The sequence below is a fragment of the Atheta coriaria genome, unplaced genomic scaffold, assembly GCF_025399875.1.
Source record: "Atheta coriaria isolate IRGN ID8LTWV9N9 unplaced genomic scaffold, Caltech_Dcor_3.1 hic_scaffold_9_pilon, whole genome shotgun sequence".
Taxonomy (NCBI): Eukaryota; Metazoa; Arthropoda; class Insecta; order Coleoptera; family Staphylinidae; genus Dalotia; species Dalotia coriaria.
Genome location: NW_027045451.1, coordinates 5,310,478 through 5,332,737, shown reverse-complemented (window position 1 = coordinate 5,332,737; position 22,260 = coordinate 5,310,478). Strand labels below are relative to the sequence as shown.

The 22,260-nt window shown below is 38.7% G+C and overlaps 1 protein-coding gene and 1 long non-coding RNA gene across 2 annotated transcripts in view; both read left to right on the top strand.

Annotated features, from left to right (window-relative positions):
• Nrx-1 (Neurexin 1) overlaps positions 1-9,261 on the top strand; it is a 46,909-nt gene extending 37,648 nt beyond the window's left edge. Inside the window, exons 13-21 of the mRNA XM_065311764.1 lie at positions 2,962-3,350; positions 3,581-3,689; positions 3,756-4,550; positions 4,665-4,784; positions 4,840-5,018; positions 5,079-5,250; positions 5,423-5,664; positions 5,809-6,109; positions 6,168-9,261. Coding sequence (XP_065167836.1) covers positions 2,962-3,350; positions 3,581-3,689; positions 3,756-4,550; positions 4,665-4,784; positions 4,840-5,018; positions 5,079-5,250; positions 5,423-5,664; positions 5,809-6,109; positions 6,168-6,883 — 3,023 coding nt within the window. The 3' untranslated portion in view covers positions 6,884-9,261. The remainder of the gene's footprint in view (positions 1-2,961; positions 3,351-3,580; positions 3,690-3,755; positions 4,551-4,664; positions 4,785-4,839; positions 5,019-5,078; positions 5,251-5,422; positions 5,665-5,808; positions 6,110-6,167) is intronic.
• Positions 9,262-9,964: 703 nt separating this feature from the next.
• LOC135798435 (uncharacterized) lies at positions 9,965-21,156 on the top strand. Its single transcript, XR_010549704.1, has 3 exons — positions 9,965-10,023; positions 12,639-12,682; positions 18,790-21,156. It is a non-coding gene; the product is annotated as an uncharacterized lncRNA (long non-coding RNA).
• The last annotated feature ends 1,104 nt before the right edge of the window (positions 21,157-22,260 follow it).

Genomic DNA, 22,260 nt, shown 5'->3' with positions numbered 1-22,260 from the left:
CACTTATAATTAATGTTTGCACTTAAAAATACAGAACTGAACTTAAAAATAAATATTTGCACTTTGAAAAATGAATTCCACTTGAATAAAATGCTTTGCACTATGAAATTAATACTTTGCACTTATAAAACTTGCAGTATTAAGTACGTGCCGTACTCTTAGCCGGCCCCTTCTATCACCCCCCCCCCCCACCGCCCCTCAAATAATACCAAACAAGGTAGCCTACCTAACCACCACCCCCACCCCCCACCCCCCCCCCCCCAACCTCCCCACAAATAATACCAAACAAGGGAGCCTACCTAACCACCACCCCCGACCACCCCAACCGCCCCACAAATAATACCAAATAAGGTAGCCTACCTAACCACCACCCCCAACCCCCCGACCGCCCCACAAATAATACCAAACAAGGTACCCTACCTAACCACCACAAATTATAAAGTTTCAATTTAAAAAGTTGATTCAAAGCAAATTTAAGCTTAAACCTGAATACCTATATAAGTGCATTGTATTAAAATATAAGTTATACAATCTATAGTGCATAATATGAATTTCTTAGTGCAAAGTATGAAAACTTAAGTGCGGCTGTTCAAGTGGATTGTATTTTAACTAAGGTGCATTTAATATATCCCCTATTAAAAATAGGAATGAGAGATTGTGTGTTTGTATGTTTGTGTCTCTTTCACGTAAAAACCACTCAAGCAAACTTGATAAATTTTGGTATTAAGATATTTCTGACCATGGAAAAGCAGATAGGCCACTTTTTATTGCAAAAATTTAATTTTTAAGTTGAAAATTAATGGTTGAAAGTTGATATAGAGGTAAAATCATAGTAATAGTTATGTAATGCGGGCCTATATGGCGCTAAAAGGCATTATTAGCACTTTTTAAAGTTATTTCTTAAGTAAAATTGTAAATCTTGAGCAGATTTAGCACATAACAGGTCCAAAATGCAAGAAATCAATTAATTAGGCAACTTTTCATTCAAATCTACGCAAAATAACAGTGCAATAAGATTGAGTTGATTTTGATCTTTCCATGTTTGAATTTATATATCCTTGGGCATTCCATTCATTTAACAAGCATTACAAGCTTAATGCCGAATGTCGACGATGCTGTTAATCCGCGCCCACGCCACGGTTAGTCCTCGAAGAGAAACGAGGCGGCGCCGCACGGTCCCAGTCGTCGCAGTCCTTAATTAATCGAATTACACTCTAATAAAACAGTCCTGATGGCATAATGATTAAGCCGCCAATTACCGACGGGACTACTGGCCCGGCCAGGCCATCGCAATGCGCATTCGCATTCGGCATTCAATTTCGACGGCGATGCGATGCGATTAAATCACGGCTAACAGAAATGCGAAAAGCAAGCAGAAACGCCGGAAAAAATATCCGGGAATAGCGTCGTCGCATTCCGGGTCGATTCGAGAGCGAATTCAGCCGGCCAGTGGAGCGTAATCGAAGAACCGCAAATTATTTCTGGCCACCCGATCGCACACAAACGAAGTGCAAAAATAAAATCAAGGAGAGAAGTGGAAAATGAAGAAAATCGGTAAAGGCGCTAGGCGATTACATCCCAATAATTCCATAGTTTTTGGCGAACGCCCGAAAGTCCAAATCGAATCTGGCCCGACATAAATTAACCACCGAAAATGAACGCTGCCGACCAGAAATAAGAAAAGAAACGAAAATAAAAGAAAAAGGAAAGTGTTCGAGAGAAAACCGAACCGATAATAATCTCTCGCGATTTATAGTCTCAGTCCTAACTAACCTCATTCCAACCTGAAATTTTAACCCAAAAACAAACAAATTTAATAAAAAGTCCGAAAGAAACAGCGAGGAATAGGTTCATATTTTGCTCCGCACATTTATCTTTCCAACCCAACACACATCCGACACTCTGGAAAACGGAAAAAGTTAAACTTTTTTCACAAACTGAAATTTCATTTGTAACAATCCGATTTTCGTGAAATCCGCGGCGTTTTTCGAGCGTCGCTGTTATTCCTTTCCAATTTAATTTTTTGTTACTGCTTTTCCGTGAATTGCGCGCCGGATGGAAAGGGTTTCAAAAGTTGGATATACTCGAAACTCGCAGAGATAACATGTGTGCGAAACAAAACTGTTTTGTTTCAGGTTTCAGCCGTTTAGATTACAATTTAACGCGAGAATGTAAACGTCAATCATGTTTGAACGGCACAATTAATTTTTCAAACAAACAGCACAACTTTTTTTTGGGTTTTTAATTGATGTGATATTTTTTGTAACACTTTTTTTAAGTTTTCGTGTTTTGCGGTAATTTATCAACGATTAATTTTTACTCTTTACTTGTACACACATGTTCGTAACACGCGTATCGCAAAATCGCAGCTTGCCGAACGCACATTTCACCATAGCGCAGGCATTCATCACGTGAATTTGCATAAATCGAAACCTTTAAACGATCTATAATTACGTTTAATTATACGGCCATTTGTTTCCCAAGACTTCACGTGAAACGCGCCAATTTGTTTCACCAGCGCAGATTTTTCGGTCTCCGAAGTCAAGAACCGGCGTAATTTCAATCAAAACTATTAACAACTCACAATGTGCGGTTGGAGGCGGCGAGATAGTCAAAGCTGGACGGTGGAAAGCTAATGTGAAAGTTCGCCGACGGTTGAAAGAGAAGATGTGGGTGGAAAACACGCCGATCGGGAAAAGCGCGCACGGCGAAAGTTTTGTTTGCTTAGGCTTTCCGCCGAGCAATTAATTAAACTCGAATTAATATTAATGTCTTCGGGCAAACGAAATTGCCCCGGCCATTGTTCATTTGTTTACGCTGCGTACCACGGATAAATAAATTGCGCAAATTGTGTAATAAAGTTGCCAGCGTGAACAAAAGCATAATCGACATCAAAACAGTAAAATCAAAAACAGAGAATATAACTTGTGATTAAATTTTGCTTTTGCCTTTGGGTTTCAGGAGCTATTAAAACTCTCTGCCACGCAACTCCGGAACAATGTCCATCGCAACCATGTTTAAATGGTGGAGTATGCACCGAGGGCTGGAATCGCTTTGTCTGCGACTGCACCGAGACCATGTTCACCGGTCCGACATGCGGGAAAGAAGCAGCAACGTTAAACTTCAACGGTAGTCAACACATGGAGGCCACCATGGACCAAGAACAGCTCACTCAAACAGAGGACATCGTCCTGCGTTTCAGAACAAGCAAACCTCTCGGTTTACTCTTGATTACCAGCACGGTACAGACTGGGGATCGCATTGAGTTGGCTGTTGCCGCCGGGCGAATTAGGATGGCTCTGCGACTGGGGGTCAAAGACAAGAAGCAGGAAGATAAGGAAAAAGATAAGGTAGGAAAGCCTTCGCACTGGGTCATAATAACATGTTTTTACTTTTTGGGAGTATTTTTTCCTGTTTATTATTTAATATCCCCGATAACTCTCGAGCAAAGTATGAAGACCCCTTGGAGAGTGAAACATATGGCTGAGAGAACTAAACTAAGAAAAATACCGTCGTAGTATAGAGAAAAATAAAACCGTAAATAATCTACAACGTCGCCTGAAATTTATCGTAATTTCAGATCTTAATGGCCGGCCAGAACGTGAACGACAACGAATGGCACACGGTGAAATTCTCCAGGCGCGGTGCGAACCTCAAACTGCAACTAGACGGACAACCTCCAAACAGAGGTAAAAAATTGTCTTCCACTTGTATCAATAGATACGAGTACATGTGCTATTAATTTGTATTTTCAGCTGAAACCTTTGGAAAGTATAACACTCTGCAATGGCGCACAATCCACCTGGGAGGTCTTTATCACCAGGAAGAAGAAATCTCTATGACCACAACAGTTCCCAACTTTGTCGGTGATATCCAACAGTTCTATCTGAACAACATTCCTTATATCGAGCTAGCACGCTCCTCTAGTTCAGATCAATCAATCCTGGGTTTCCCAAATATCAAAGTTGCAGCTAAATTTATCAAACGCGCGACGGATAATCTGCATCGACCTGTGACCTTCCGGTCAAAACACACATTCATGGGCATGCCAATGCTACGGGCTTACTCCTCAATTCATATTGACTTCATGTTCAAAACAAGGGAACCTAATGGTCTTATCATGTTCAATGGAGGGAAGAAAGAGGATTTCCTCGCGGTGGAACTGGTTGAAGGTCATGTTAACTATGTGGTCAACGTTGGTGATGGGCCGATTCATATCAGAGACACAGTACGGACTAATCTGAATGATAACAGATGGCATACTGTTGGGATTAGGCGACCATCTCTGAAACAACACACATTGATGGTTGATGAGGATATTGTGGTTTCCACTAATGATGGAACTGGAAATTTGGAACTAGATGGAATCTTGTATCTAGGTGGTGTGCATAAGGATCTGTATGCTCAGTTGCCTCAAGATGATGTGAGGTCTAAACATGGGTTTGAAGGATGCTTAGCTGGAATTGATTTAAATGGAGAGAGTCCAAATATTATGGAAGAAGCAGTCGTTCATAGCTCTTTGGTTACTGCCGGATGTGAAGGTAACACTGGTATGCATCGCCTTCATTGGGTCTTGCACACTAGAATTTAGTACTGTCCAATGTAGAGTGTTTGGATCAAAATGTGCTAATAAATTTGTTTTGTGTATTACAATGTTATTTCAGGACAATCACAAAAATGCAGTCAGAATGTTTGTGCAAACGGAGGACTTTGTGTTCAGCAATGGAATGCTTATACCTGCGATTGTGAGATGACCACATTCACAGGTCCCACATGTTCTGATGGTAAATATTGTTCTAACCTTTGAATCATAAGTGATAATTTTTATTTTGTCTCCAGAATCGGTTGCTTATGAATTTGGACCTAATCGAGGAATTGTCACTTACACCCATCCGGAAGACCGTCGTCCTGAATTACAAGAAGACAGCATATCGTTAGGGTTCCTCACTACTAAAGCAGATGCAGTTCTGTTACGCATCGTCAGTGGGACATCCAATGATTATATCGAATTGGAAATTGTACGATTCTGTCCTCTATTTTGTACATTGGTTTAACATAAATTCTATTGTGCTTTGCAGGTGGAGGGTAACATTTTCATGGTCTACAACCTTGGCACAAATGATCATCCGCTCGGTGACATCTCTGTGAAGGTTAATGATAATCAGTACCATGTTGTGCGATTCAAACGCTCCGGGGCAAATTCAACTCTGCAAGTGGACGACTACAATGTGCAATATTCTTATCCTACAGGTATTGATTTTATGAGATTATAGACTTGGAAATTGCTATCACCCTGTATGTGTACGACGTTCAATATTAGCTTACGGCTTTCCCTTCCATTTGCCCGTAATTGAATAGCACTCTTCATGTCCTGCCGGGCGGATTCGATTAAACTAATCTTTTTCCTACTTTCCGTTACCAGGACATCAGCTGCACGTATTCAACAGCCAATCGCAGATTCAGATCGGTGGCAAGTGGAGCAAGGGCAAGTCAAAGATTGAGCGCTCGTTCGTCGGTGTAATCTCCGGTGTGGTGGTCAACGGCATGCGAATTTTAGACCTGGCCGCCGATAAGGATGTTCATACGTCCATCAGAGGAGACGTCCAGCTGATATCTAATATTTTAGATCGACACGGATCGGATTCTCTGCAGAAGATGCAACAAGTACGTAGCGTGCGCTTTCTTTTGATGTTTGTTCACAAACACATTACATGTAAACAATCCTTTACGGCTGTGTGATGTGGGTAAATGTTTGAGGTCCACATGTTGAATCTGGGTATCGCGTGATGATTAATTGCCGTTTTGCAGACGCCCGCCTCCGGCTTTCCGGGCGTGATGGATGACTTGGTCTTCAGCGGCGCCGGGTCCGGATGCAACGGCGACGACGAAGACGAATGCCCCCCGCTGCCAGAGTCCGGTTCCGGCGACGATGACCTCATCACACCCGTCTACACGCCGACCACAAGACCACCGCCCACCGCTAAGCCGCCCCGACGACAGCAGACCAAAGAAGACGGTAAGCCCTGCGATGACGAAGACTGTTTCCCGGGATCCGGTTCGGGAGAGGTGACAGAGGATGGTGGCTCTACCACTACAACCACCTCTAAAGGTAATTGATGCATATTTGCTTATCCCCAACAATGTCCTATAAAAATATTACTTTTCAGAAACATCATCGGGATCCAGTTTTGTTACAACTGATGTCAGCTCAAAGATGACAGAAGGATCTTCATCTGCGGGTACAGGAACACACTCAACAACTACCACCGCCGATGGAACAGCAGGTGTTGGAGGTGGTCATCATACCTCAACAGGAATTTCAACAAGTACTGGAACAACGCGCCATGAAACCCCAAGTACCACTGATCAGGAAACAACCAAGTACACAACCCCACTCACCTCAACAGAGATGAGAACCACAACAACCACCGAACGGTATATTGAACCGCCTATAACGCGTCCTCATCCTCCACCTATCATCGACTATCCTGCTTTCCCTCCAACTAAAAACCCGCGTAAACGACCCGAACGAGTCAGTTCTGAAACATCGGAGATTGTCGCCTTAATCATAGGCATCATCGCGGGTGCTCTCATCGCGATTATCCTTATAATTCTCGTGATACTCAAGTTCAAGTCTCGAGGGGACACCTCTTACAAAGTGGAGGAACACAAGAACTACCAACAACAAGGGCCCAATGCCGCTCTATTAGGAGCGGCGGCCGGTAGCGGCAGCAATACCAACGGTCAATACCCTCTAAATGGGGCACTAAGGAACGGCGACAAAACGCAACAAATGCAGCAGCAAGCGTACGCCGCTCAACAGCAACTCGCCGCGCAGCAGAAGAAGCGCGGCAGCAAGGACATCAAGGAATGGTACGTGTAAGCCGGTGAAATGTGCGCGCGTGCCATCCGGGTTGCCCGGTGGCGAAACGAGACACTCCGAGCCATAGAAACTTTCAAGATATGAACTGTTAATGCAAGACGCGGCAAGCATAATAAACATAAACATTTTGTGTGAACACTGTTAGCATCCAACCTACGCAGAAATATTAATGGACAGACAAGGCTTAAAATCGTAACTAACGAAAAAATGTGTACAATTAGCAAAACCAAAGAGAGTAATACCTACGAGAAATGTTAAAATGCTCATAATGCAAATATTTTACAAAAAAGTAATACACCCCGAAAAATTATATTATTATACAGAATAAAAAAAGTGTAGAAGAAGTGCCACCGCATTGATAGCAACTGAACGAAGAAAATGTCAAATTTTGGCATTACCTAATAACATAAATGAGTAAAATTTATAATTTTACAAACTATATGTATCAGCTGAGAATCAGGTGGCATTTCAATGAGCTAGGGGTACAACTTAGCACACACGAATGAAGCTACACTAATTAATTAAAATAATTAATTAAGAGCAAATCGTAAGCAAGATAATGCTGTAAAACTGTTGAAAATTGTTGAACCTTCATCCTAAATCAAACATTTTAACGCTAAGCATCGATCATCATTCATTCAAGTGCGCGTCATCGAAACATTTAAACTTAAACAACTAACACGTAAGAGAACTCGAATGATACCTATATAGGAAACGATGATAAGAGGTGATTGTATAAAGTGTGCAAAAAAAAGTAAAATTGAGGCATGATTGTCACTCGACCCATTCACCATTTCTTACATTTAATGACTACGATAGTTACTATTAAACTACCTAAATTAAATTACCTGTATTCAATTTGAATGAAAGTTTTGCATTAACCATTTTACATTCTAAGCTTCGTTTAGTTCGTTGTAGATCTCACCACTTAGACTACTCACTACGGAATATCCATCATGATAAGACAATGGCATATTCTGACGACTGACGTTTCTAAACGAAATCTACTTAATTTAAACTGTATGTACTTAAATGACGACGGGCAAGATGAAGGAAACATACGGCAATGAAACAAAATGCACATTTTACAGATTGATTAAGGATCCATAATGAAACCAATTAGTTTTAGCGACTTGAACACACAAACACACAAAAAGTAATACAGAAATAAAGCGCAAAAGATACATGTTGATCACCAAGACTGCTCTTTGAACTGATGAAAAATAATTCAACTGAAAAATGAACGCAACAGATAAATATCGCACGAATCATATCATTTTTTAGATTGTCTTTTGTCTTCTTTTCGCTCTCCGTGGACTGAGAGTGAGAGCGCCACGAGTCTGAACACTATCAAAGATTTCGAAACCTACTTAACTAAAACAAACCTAGCTAGCAAAATGAAGCATTAACGAAGAAAACAATCGAAAATTGTAGAATCGCGCGAAAACAAGAACCTAAGAGTCGCTTTTTTAGTTCCTAGTCATGCAGAAATTTACGTAGCTCAAGTCATGTTTTCGTAAGAAAAATTGTAGAACCAAACAAGAAACAAAAAAATAACTATTACATAAAAATTTACATGCTAAGAATGAAGAAAAATTGGTAAAACAAAATGGAACCTTTGTAATATACAATTGTACAGTTATTCGGAGCATTTCTAGGTTAAATCTGATGATTATGGTGATCGTGAATTATGTAAACTCAATTTTCCGATTTAAGCGATAAGGACATTTGTAATTATCACACTGTATAATCGTCGAGTCTCCCTTTCTATACCCCGTTACCACCCTAGCGTCCTAATCCTATGAATTATATATATATCCGTGCCTGCTGACGAATTTACTTTTATCATCTACATTGATAAGAAATCATGATCAACAAAACGATAAGGTGTTAGGAGAATCATCAAAACATCACAATTCACCACCCCAAAAAACGCCCGAAGAATAAAACAAATAACTAGCGCAAATAACTAAAGTAATTTAACTTTATATATTACAATATAAAGTTTTTAAGTAATAAATTTTGCAGAGTGGCGCAGCCACTGGATTAAAATTGACATAGAAAAGCGATGTTTGATGATGGAGACAACACAATAAATCATTAATATTATTACTTATTACTTAACTAAATAATTTTACCATAAGTAATAGCAATATACGACGACGATGAGACCGCGGGGATGAAGAAGATCGAGTAACGTAAATAATTAATCATATTATTATAGATATGCCATTGCCCCGTATGATTTTCGTACATTTAATAATAACGATTACCTAATGAAGTAATGAAGATAGTGAATTGCATCAAATCCGCAATAAAAATTGAATACATTTCGTTGAAGAAAAACATGTGCAATTATCGAAACGATGAAAAATTTGCAAATGTTTTTGCAATGATAGAAAATGGAAAGAGATACACATGAACATTAATTATTATACTGAAATGACATTAGTTGTTAACTATTTGTTGTGTAAAAAGTTGTACGTAGACAAAACGGGTAGAGGACTTTTGTATTATACTTTTTTGGGATTTTGTTAGAGCTATAATAAAATGGCGTATATTTGAATGTTAAAATTCTTGTTCGCACAGAGTTAACTTATTCGCACGTTTCAATTTACAGGAAAAATTATTTAAAAGTCCATTCATTCATTCATTTTTAATTTTATATTTTATTAAAACATCAAATTTCACTTGTTATGCTTGCATATTCGAATTGTTATCGTTTTCTTCTCGGCTCTCTTTTATCTGTGTTTATGTTGAATGTTTTTATCGCGGTGCACCGCGCGCATCTAGCCGCATGCGCCATGCGCGCACCTAGCTGCATGAGCCAGGCGCGCAAGTTTTCAGGCCAGTTGAAGTCCGGCCGCCGGTAAGCACGCGCGTATTCCACGCGCGTATTCTTCGTGGCTCGCGATCCAGTCTGCATTATATAATTCAATTTTTCGCGTTATATTTCGTTGACCATCGAACGCGAGTGTTCGATTGTACTAGTCGCATATTCCGCTTTGCTATAGATTTATTTTATCAGTGGGCTGTGTGCTATTCAGTGAATAGTGCACATTGGCATTGAAGAATTGAGACTAACAAGCAACACGTTTTTGGTATCCCTTCTGTTTTTTGGTTTAAGGAGTTATATTCTGGTAAGTTTACAATTCTTAATTGTAATTGTTGTGAATATACCTATGTTTGTGTAGACATTGCACACAAGAATTGTTTTCATTTTCTGCTCTAGGCTCTTAGTTATCGTTGTAGTATGTAAACAACTTTCTTATCGCGTTGAACAACTAGCCGCGTGGTATGCATTGTCTTGTACTGTTAGTTCAAATATTACTGCAAAAGTGTTGTTGGCCCCTGCCCGCCTAAGAAATCAGTAGTTTTCAAACTATTTGAAAACCACTCGGTGGAAATTCGGCTGTATCTCTCGAACCGTTCGTGCGATTTCAAAGATTCTTTTTGTTTAAATAGGGCGAGAGTCATTTTATACCATGCCACCTTGTCGCCCCTTGAATAACACTAGAAGTGCCTTAAACTCACCCTAAAACTTTGATCACTTTTGTGCATTTTTGAAACATTTGGTGGATATTCGGCTGTATCTCGCGAACCGTTTGTGCGATTACAATGATTCTTTCAAATTAAAATAGGGCGAGAGTCATTTTATACCATGCCGCCTTGCCGCCCGCGGAATCACACTAGAAGTGCCTTAAAATCACTTTCAACCTTTGATTACTTTTGTGATAACGTCATATTATAGTTTAAGAGACGCTGTACTTGTTAATTGACAATATGTACTGCATATAAAAGTGGAAACACGTGGAAACATTAATTACTGATTACACAGGTCAACACAAAATTTGCCTTTTCGTTTAAAGGTTTAATTTCGATAATTTAGGTCATAACTACACGAAAAAAAAATATATGACATAAAGAAGTTTGCTTCTGTACTCAGAATTCAGATTTAACTATATTTTTCAAAATTTGGGATTTTTATGTTTAATTAAGGATAGAACTATACAAATAAATTAATTTATCATTTGCATGAATTTTTACTATTAAAATAACTTATAAAAAAGTGAAAAATAGTTTAAAAGTGTACATTTTTGCCCTTTTTTTTATGATCATAACTGTTTTCTCTCAATAAACCCCAGATATAGTCTCTCATCATATTTTCATTATACTGGCCTTGATATCGTTGTTTGAAGTGCATGATGTCCTGATGAAAACGTTTTCCTTGCTCTTCGGAATATGCCCCCATGTTATTTTTGAACTTATCTAAGTGCGGATGAAGCAAATGTACTTTCAAAGACATCCAGCAAGACATCCCATGGCCTTAAAATTTTTCAACATGTTTTCAACTAATTTTTCGTAGTTTTAGCTTTGTTATTTCCTAAGAATCCAGTTACTACTACTTTAAAACTGTTCCAACTTGCTTTTTGGGTGTGATTCAGCAATTTTGAAAATTTTTCATCGGCGTAAATTTGCCTAATTTGCGGGCCAACAAAAATTCCAGCTTTAACTTTTGCTTCAGATAACTTGGGAAAAAAAATTTTCAAATAAGTAAAAGCTTCTGAGGTATTGCCAAACTGTTTAACGAATTGTTTCATCAAATCTTTTCTCTCCTCGATACCAACCTAACATGTAGAAATAATTACGAGTAATTTCTACAATAACAAAATCAATGAAATGACAAATGTTTTCCCTGTTCCTTCAGGTGCTTTCCCTGGTGCTTTCCCGCTTTTCTATTCGAATTTTTCTACCATTTTCTTTGTTATATATCTCTCTGAGCCCGAGACCTATCCAACAAATGCAAAACCGTGAAAATCGGTTGGTGCGTTCTGGAGTTATAGCGACAGGAAGGAAAAGCCGTCTTATTTTTATATAGTAGATTTGAAAATGAGTATTATTACTACAGATATCACAAAAGCAAACTTTATACCAAAATGAGGTATTCGCTGGTAGTTGTTGCGCATAATTAACCCAAAAATCATAAAATAAACTTTAGGCAAAAAATAAATTTTTTTTTGTTGAGCCGTGTTATAATAGTTTAAATTGTGGGACTAGTATCTATCACATTCATAGATGGCACTAGGATACACTAAAAATCATAAAATCGAATTACACGGCTTATTTTTATATTTATCGACTAACGTGGGCACGAGAATAGTTTTGTATACAATGCTGTTATTTGCGATTTGGTGTAAACAACGTTTTTAACGCATGTGTCTCGTGCGCTGTCTCCTAGCGCCGCATCAACTTGCTGGATGCAGCGAAGTCTAGTTTAGTTTAGATCACCGGTATTATGTGCCTATTGCAAATTCGTGTGCCTATTTCAGCATGCACTATCGGTGGATTGCAGCCAGTTTCGTGCCGGTCGCTGGTTGGTCCAGTCGTGTGTTGAGAGACTTATATCGTTTATTCGGACTTCAATATTCTAAATTTGTGTTATTCATGAAGATCAATCGACTATTTATTTGCACTTGCGACTATAGTAATTTGTTTAATGTTCGGCAATGCCGGTTTTTGATCGCGTTTGTTTTGTATATTACAAGTCACGTGATAGTGGATTTGATAACATTCTTCCCTCGGCGTTGTGTTTGATGTCAGTTACTAAATTAATCGGGTATATCGGGCTCGTGTAAGTATTTTTTAACTAAACAGCACCGATTGTTTTTTGTGTTGATTGTTAATTCGTGATTGTTAATTATAACATAATTCAATTGTATGAAATATTTTTGTTTTAATTTATGTTTTCGTTTAGTTACAGCACTCGTTGTGCCTGGCAGTCCCATAAGCTGTACACTGGTAAGTTTATGATTCAATTATATTTTTCGGTCAACTTATACGATTTTAGTGCTTTTTTGAAACACACGGTGGAAATTCGGCTGTATCTTGCGAACCGCTTGTGCGATTTCAATGATTCTTTCAAATTTAGATAGTTCGAGAGTTATTTTCTAAGATGCGACCTTGCAGCCCGCCGATATCACGCTAGAAGTGCCTTAAAATCGCTCTGAAACTTATACGATTTTAGTGATTATTCGAAACACACGGTGGAAATTCGGCTGTATCTTGCGAACCGCTTGTGCAATTTCAATGATTCTTTCAAATTTAGATAGTTCGAGAGTTATTTTCTAAGATGCGACCTTGCAGCCCGCCGATATCACGCTAGAAGTGCCTTAAAATCGCTCTGAAACTTATACGATTTTAGTGATTTTTCGAAACACACGGTGGAAATTCGGCTGTATCTCGCGAACCACTTGTGCGATTTCAATGATTCTTTCAAATTTAGATAGTTCGAGAGTTATTTTCTAAGATGCGACCTAGCAGCCCGCCGATATCACGCTAGAAGTGCCTTAAAATCGCTCTGAAACTTATACGATTTTAGTGATTATTCGAAACACACGGTGGAAATTCGGCTGTATCTTGCGAACCGCTTGTGCAATTTCAATGATTCTTTCAAATTTAGATAGTTCGAGAGTTATTTTCTAAGATGCGACCTTGCAGCCCGCCGATATCACGCTAGAAGTGCCTTAAAATCGCTCTGAAACTTATACGATTTTAGTGATTTTTCGAAACACACGGTGGAAATTCGGCTGTATCTCGCGAACCACTTGTGCGATTTCAATGATTCTTTCAAATTTAGATAGTTCGAGAGTTATTTTCTAAGATGCGACCTAGCAGCCCGCCGATATCACGCTAGAAGTCCCTTAAAATCGCTCTGAAACTTATACGATTTTAGTGATTATTCGAAACACACGGTGGAAATTCGGCTGTATCTTGCGAACCGCGTGGGCAATTTCAATGATTCTTTCAAATTAAGATAGTTCGAGAGTTATTTTCTAAGATGCGACCTTGCAGCCCGCCGATATCACGCTAGAAGTACCTTAAAATCGCTCTGAAACTTATACGATTTTAGTGATTTTTCGAAACACACGGTGGAAATTCGGCTGTATCTCGCGAACCGTTTGAGCGATTTCAATGATTCTTTCAAATTTAGATAGTTCGAGAGTTATTTTCTAAGATGCGACCTTGCAGTCCGCCGAAATCACGCTATAAGTGCCTTAAAATCGCTCTGAAACTTATACGACTTTAGTAATTTATTGAAACACACGGTGGAAAGTCGGCTGTATCTCGCGAACCGTTTGTGCGATTTCAATAATTCTTTCAAATTTAGATAGTTCGAGAGTTATTTTCTAAGATGCGACCTTGCAGCCTGCAAATATCACGCTATAAGTGCCTTAAAATCGCTTTGAAACTTATACGATTTTAGTGATTATTCGAAACACACGGTGGAAATTCGGCTGTATCTCGCGAACCGCTTGTGCGATTTCAATGATTCTTTCAAATTTAGATAGTTCGAGAGTTATTTTCTAAGATGCGACCTTGCAGTCCGCCAAAATCACGCTAGCAGTGCCTTAAAATCGCTCTGAAACTTATACGATTTTAGTGATTTTTTTAAACACACGGTGGAAATTCGGCTGTATCTCGCGAACCACTTGTGCGATTTCAATGATTCTTTCAAATTTAGATAGTTCGAGAGTTATTTTCTAAGATGCGACCTTGCAGCCCGCCGATATCACGCTAGAAGTGCCTTAAAATCGCTCTGAAACTTATACGATTTTAGTGATTATTCGAAACACACGGTGGAAATTCTGCTGTATCTTGCGAACCGCTTGTGCAATTTCAATGATTCTTTCAAATTTAGATAGTTCGAGAGTTATTTTCTAAGATGCGACCTTGCAGCCCGCCGATATCACGCTAGAAGTGCCTTAAAATCGCTCTGAAACTCATACGATTTTAGTGATTTATTGAAACACACGGTGGAAATTCGGCTGTATCTCGCGAACCTCTTGTGCGATTTCAATGATTCTTTCAAATTTAGATAGTTCGAGAGTTATTTTCTAAGATGCGACCTTGCAGCCCGCCGATATCACGCTAGAAGTGCCTTAAAATCGCTCTGAAACTTATACGATTTTAGTGATTTTTTTAAACACACGGTGGAAATTCGGCTGTATCTCGCGAACCGCTTGTGCGATTTCAATGATTCTTTCAAATTTAGATAGTTCGAGAGTTATTTTCTAAGATGCGACCTTGCAGTAGGCCGAAATCACGCTAGAAGTGCCTCAAAATCGCTCTGAAACATATACGATTTTACTGATTTAATGAAACACACGGTGGAAAGTCGGCTGTATCTCGCGAACCGTTTGTGCGATTTCAATGATTCTTTCAAATTTAGATAGTTCGAGAGTTATTTTCTAAGATGCGTCCTTGCAGCCCGCCGATATCACGCTAGAAGTACCTTAAAATCGCTCTGAAACTTATACGATTTTAGTGATTTTTCGAAACACACGGTGGAAATTCGGCTGTATCTCGCGAACCGCTTGTGCGATTTCAATGATTCTTTCAAATTTAGATAGTTCGAGAGTTATTTTATAAGATGCGACCTTGCAGTCCGCCGAAATCACGCTAGAAGTGCCTTAAAATCGCTCTGAAACATATACGATTTTACTGATTTAATGAAACACACGGTGGAAAGTCGGCTGTATCTCGCGAACCGTTTGTGCGATTTCAATGATTCTTTCAAATTTAGATAGTTCGAGAGTTATTTTCTAAGATGCGACCTTGCAGTCCGCCGAAATCACGCTATAAGTGCCTTAAAATCGCTCTGAAACTTATACGACTTTAGTGATTATTCGAAACACACGGTGGAAATTCTGCTGTATCTTGCGAACCGCTTGTGCAATTTCAATGATTCTTTCAAATTTAGATAGTTCGAGAGTTATTTTCTAAGATGCGACCTTGCAGCCCGCCGATATCACGCTAGAAGTGCCTTAAAATCGCTCTGAAACTCATACGATTTTAGTGATTTATTGAAACACACGGTGGAAATTCGGCTGTATCTCGCGAACCGTTTGTGCGATTTCAATGATTCTTTCAAATTTAGATAGTTCGTGAGTTATTTTCTAAGATGCGACCTTGCAGCCCGCCGATATCACGCTAGAAGTGCCTTAAAATCGCTCTGAAACTTATACGATTTTAGTGATTTATTGAAACACTCGGTGGAAAGTCGGCTGTATCTCGCGAACCGTTTGTGCAATTTCAATGATTTTTTCAAATTTAGATAGTTCGAGAGTTATTTTCTAAGATGCGACCTTGCAGCCCGCCGATATCACGCTAGAAGTGCCTTAAAATCGCTCTGAAACTTATACGATTTTAGTGATTTATTGAAACACACGGTGGAAATTCGGCTGTATCTCGCGAACCACTTGTGCGATTTCAATGATTCTTTCAAATTTAGATAGTTCGAGAGTTATTTTATAAGATGCGACCTTGCAGTCCGCCGAAATCACGCTAGAAGTGCCTTAAAATCGCTCTGAAACATATACGATTTTACTGATTTAATGAAACACACGGTGGAAAGTCGGCTGTATCTCGCGAACCGTTTGTGCGATTTCAATGATTCTTTCAAATTTAGATAGTTCGAGAGTTATTTTCTAAGATGCGACCTTGCAGTCCGCCGAAATCACGCTATACGTGCCTTAAAATCGCTCTGAAACTTATACGACTTTAGTGATTATTCGAAACACACGGTGGAAATTCTGCTGTATCTCGCGAACCGTTTGTGCGATTTCAATAATTCTTTCAAATTTAGATAGTTCGTGAGTTATTTTCTAAGATGCGACCTTGCAGCCCGCCGATATCACGCTAGAAGTGCCTTAAAATCGCTCTGAAACTTATACGATTTTAGTGATTTATTGAAACACTCGGTGGAAAGTCGGCTGTATCTCGCGAACCGTTTGTGCAATTTCAATGATTTTTTCAAATTTAGATAGTTCGAGAGTTATTTTCTAAGATGCGACCTTGCAGCCCGCCGATATCACGCTAGAAGTGCCTTAAAATCGCTCTGAAACTTATACGATTTTAGTGATTTATTGAAACACACGGTGGAAATTCGGCTGTATCTCGCGAACCACTTGTGCGATTTCAATGATTCTTTCAAATTTAGATAGTTCGAGAGTTATTTTCTAAGATGCGACCATGCAGCCCGCCGATATCACGCTAGAAGTACCTTAAAATCGCTCTGAAACTTATACGATTTTAGTGATTATTCGAAACACACGGTGGAAATTCGGCTGTATTTTGCGAACCGCTTGTGCAATTTCAATGATTCTTTCAAATTTAGATAGTTCGAGAGTTATTTTCTAAGATGCGACCTTGCAGCCCGCCGATATCACGCTAGGAGTGCCTTAAAATCGCTCTGAAACTTATACGATTTTAGTGATTTATTGAAACACACGGTGGAAATTCGGCTTATCTCGCGAACCGTTTGTGCGATTTCAATGATTCTTTCAAATTTAGATAGTTCGTGAGTTATTTTCTAAGATGCGACTTTGCAGCCCACCGATATCACGCTAGAAGTGCCTTAAAATCGCTCTGAAACTTATACGATTTTAGTGATTTTTTGAAACACACGGTGGAAATTCGGCTGTATCTCGCGAACCGCTTGTGCGATTTCAATGATTCTTTCAAATTTAGATAGTTCAAGAGTTATTTTCTAAGATACGACCTTGCAGCCCGCCGATATCACGCTAGAAGTGCCTTAAAATCGCTCTGAAACTTATACGATTTAGTGATTTATTGAAACACTCTGTGGAAAGTCGGCTGTATCTCGCGAACCGTTTGTGCAATTTCAATGATTTTTTCAAATTTAGATAGTTCGAGAGTTATTTTCTAAGATACGACCTTGCAGCCCGCCGATGTCACGCTAGAAGTGCCTTAAACTCGCTCTGAAACTTATACGTCTTTTGTGAATTTTTGAAACACCCGGTGGAAATTAGGCTGTATCTCGCAAACCCTTTATACGATTTTAATGATTCTTTCAAATTTAGAGAAGTCGTCCTTTTCTTAGATGCGACCTTGCAGTCCGCCAAAATCCCGCTAGAAGTGCTCTAAAATCGTTATTCAGGTGCCTTGAATAAAGTCACTTCTACCGCTACCCTCGTACGGTGCCCTGAATGGGAGTCACCTCTACCGCTACCCTCGTATGGTGTTTCGAATGGGAGTCACTTCTACCGCTACCCTCGTACGGTACCCAGAATAAAGTCACTTTTACCGCTACCCTCGTACGGTGCCCTGAATAAAGTCACTTCTACCGCTACCCTCGTACGGTGCCCTAAATGGGTTTCCCATCAATCGCTGTCTTCGTATGCTGTTTATACGAATAAGAGACAACGTCCACAATATAAAATCATTTTATTACATTGGATTGCATCCACAACATGAATTGTTCATAGTTCTCACCCTTGACTTTAATCGGTGTTTGTGTGCAAACAACTTGTTTTTTATTGTGTTGCTGCTCGTCCGGCGTGTTCAGCAGTATTTGTTCTATTTCTTACTGTCGATCGTGTGCTGCGGCCTGGTGTGCACGCGTCTATTTGCGCGCCGATTTTCGTAATGACTTATCGCATTTCTTGTGATTTTAAATCGGTTGTTGAATTAGAATCGGTCAGCAAAGATAATATTTAGAATTACCAGACAAATGCGGCGTATAGTTATTGAGATATCGCGCGTAGAACTCGGAATTGGAAATTACGCAGGTATTTCCCGTCAGCCGGCGGATATCTTCCGTCGGCTAATAATCCCTAGTGGTTTTGTTTTGTGTATTCGTTAATTATTAATTTGATTAAGATTTCTGAACTTTTACACCCTGAATTTTAATTATTTTCTTGTTTTATCTTATAAAGAATTTTCCAAATTTTCATAATGTTTAATCCTATGGCTGCTAGCGCTTTTAGTTTAGATGATATTCGTTACTGAAATTACTCACAGAGCAGGATGCAGCAATATTTTTTGATATTAATTATTTTCCTTATTCTCCAAATTTTATTATCTTATCTTATAATTTTTTTTAGGTTTAACGTTTTAACGAGACCTTACGGATATCTAGGACCAGCTGTGAACTGCATGCTTCTTCCAGAAGGATTCGATAGAAAATGGTAATATCCGGTAAAGCAAGAAACATCTTCAACGATTTCAATGATTCTATTAAATTTTGACAGGCCAAGAGGTATTTATTTTTTTTAATTTTGCAAGGTTTAGTGTTACACTTATAACACTGTAACACTGAAATGAAAATTAGTATAAGTATACTGGCATATTAACGTGTTTTGTAAAGTGTAAAGTATGCTTTACAAACACCATGTGTGTTAACTAAGCCTCGGTAGTTTGACGCAATCGACACAATTATACATAAAATATAATACATAAAACATAAATATATAAAGTTTTACATTTGTTTTTATTAAATTAATGGTATAACTTAAATAATTATTTATTTTAATTTTCGATGATTAGGGTTATAAATGTATCACTGTAGTACTGAACTGGAAATTAGTATAAGTTTACTGACATATTAACGTGTTTTATTAAGTGTAAAGTACGCTTTATAAACAACATGTGTGTTAACTAAGCTTCGCGAGGTTGACCCAATCGACACAATTATACACAAAATATAATACATAAACCATAAATATATAAAGTTTCACATTTGTTGACGTGATAACGTCTTTAAAATCGTTTTAGTCGGGTGACATGTTCAGAAACTGTGTCACGAGGCCTCTCGAGGCCGATCGCAGGTATACCCCCCTCTCGTTATAACGAGAGAGAGACGGACCGATCTCCCGTCTCATCTCGAGCGCTGCCAGTCATTCCGTGAAACTTGTCACGCGGAATCCACACGAGCGGAGGCAGGCATAGCGTTCGAGTGAGTGGACCGATCTTCCGTCTCTCTCACTCTAGCGGCATACAAACGAATGGAGATTTTCTCGTGCGGTTAAGTTTTCGTTGAATGTTTAACAGTAAAACAAAATGTGAAGTGCAAGTGAAGTGTTACAACAATTGCAACAACTACGTGTTTATCAGTACGATTGTGTATAAACAACTTTTTTTGTTCGACGGACTCGTGATATCACTGCATACCTGCCTTGTACCCGGCTACGCGCAGCGCACACGGCAGTTGTTTCACCGCGTGGTCCGCGAGCGTGTCTCTCTAATCGTCACGCGTTTTGAGGTTTTAATTGTATTAATCTTCGTGTATTCTTTCGGCCATCGGCAATATATTCGCAATGGGCATGTGTGCCTGTTTCGTTTAATGATTTATGGCGGTTAGATTCTTCTTATGTTAGAAATAAGTGTCCGTTAATCCCCGCGCGAGTTTTCAGTTGATAGAATATATTACAGGATAAAAAATCTCCTCATCAATGCACAGGTGGGTGGATAATTAAAATTTTTTGCGGAAAGTTAAGGCGGTTTAACTTATAGTGGCATGCTTGATTTAATTATTACAAGCACGGTTTTTAAAATTCATGTTGTCGATCACGCTTACTTTGCCGTCGGTCGTCGGTTCGGTCATGCTTTCGATGATCACGTAAACATTTTTAATAGAATTGCATCATTAAATTAATAATTTCTTGGTGAAATAAAATCTTGAACGGTGAATAGTTCTTCGTGTTCACAGTCTCAGTATATCTTAATATTTATAAAGAAATAGTTATTTTTATCGTCTTTAACCACTGTCTTGCTTCGCGCCGTCGCTTGCCGTCTGTTGATTTAGGTATTTTCCGCCGTATATTCTATCAATTTGTAATGATGCTTTGCCCGTCGGCTACTTTATACCGTTGATGCTACCATCAATTAATAAATATACATTTAGAATATATTAAAATGTAAGTGTTTTATTTTTGTAGCACCTTCAATTTTTCGATGTTTTTCGGGTAAAATCTCTGATTGTATATTAATATATTGTTGTTAATTGGTAAATTTCCCTCTTCATATTGTGAATATTGACTCCTTTTGTAGTTTCTAAAATTTTCTTTTCGCAACACCCTGTATATTAGTTTTCCTTTGTGTTCGTGAAAATTTTGCTGTCGTTTTTAGTATTTTCCCGTTTGCACTTTGAATTTTCTTTCTGGAACACCCTGTATATTAGTTTCCCTGATCGTCGCGTGAAAACGAACGGCGTTTGTAGTGTTTTGTAGAGTTTTTTGTTTGCACTTTAAATTTACCTTTTGTAACACCCTGTATATTTGTTTCCATTTTCAATCACCTAGAGAATTGGCTATTTACTAATTTCATTATTTCGGTAGAACTTTATGAAGTAGTACTTGCTGGCATGTGCGTGGCTATGCAGGTCATAAGTCCTGTTTCAATATGGCGGTATTCTGTTGACTTGTAAAATATAAACTTGTATTCTATTGTTAATAAAGAAATAGTAAAATATATTGACCTTTTTGATTTGTGTACCCCTTCTATCATTTCAGGAACAGGTCTCTAAGAGAGTTCCCTCTCTCAGGGGATGATCCCCACTATAAAAATTGTTTAGGTAACCTGTATGATTCGTGTACTCCTTCTTTCATTTCAGCAATAGGTCAGAACTTGTAGGAATATTTTTAAGTATCACCTCTCCTGAGGCGACTTAAAACTTAGAAATATTTTTATAAGTTCTTAAAAGGATGTCCTTATAAGGAGTTCCCTCTCTCTGGGGGTGATCCCCCACCATAAAAATTGTTAATATGCCTGATAATTTCGGGGATGAAGCGCAGAGACATCGTAGCTGTAGGATGGGCCGGGAGCAATGGACGCATCGAAGCAGTGGGCAGTGGGACCGTAGACTGTCTTATAACGACACGTGCCAAAAAATTTAAAAATCTGATCCGCTCCTGTTGCTCTTTCTTCTATCTCCTCCTCTTCTCTACTCTTTTCTGCTATTCCTTCTTCTACTTCTCCTCCTATTTCTTGCTCTCCGTTTCTCCACTTACTCACTTTCTTACTTCTCTTATTGCCTTCACTTGTACTTCAATTTCTCTTATATTTCGTTGCAATTCATATATGCAACCCAAATTACACCTGATATTTTTATATTTGAGAAAAATGCCTTCTATACCTGAGATTCGATCCGTGTCTGCTGGCATGCCAGCAGGTGCACGTCTCCACTCGACCACCGAGTGCTTTTATCTTTAATATTTGATTCTTGTATTTATGTTTCTACTCTATTCAACTTTTTAAAAATAACAACACAAGTCTTAGCTATGTTGCACTCACATAAACTTCATATGAAAGATGATTTAAAACGCATATCCTGAAAACGACAAAGAGGATATCACAAAGAAATATGAATAAGATTTTAATTTTAAATTGATTTTTATTAATTGTATTTAACAATACATTCTTCATTTTTTTAATAAAACGAACGTACGTACGATTCAAGCCATATCCTACGTATCATCGAGCCACAACGCTCTCGTATCAAACGTTACACACAAAGTAGAATTGTTAGTAGAATTGATGTTACTACTCACTGTATTACTTTTGCAATTAACAATACC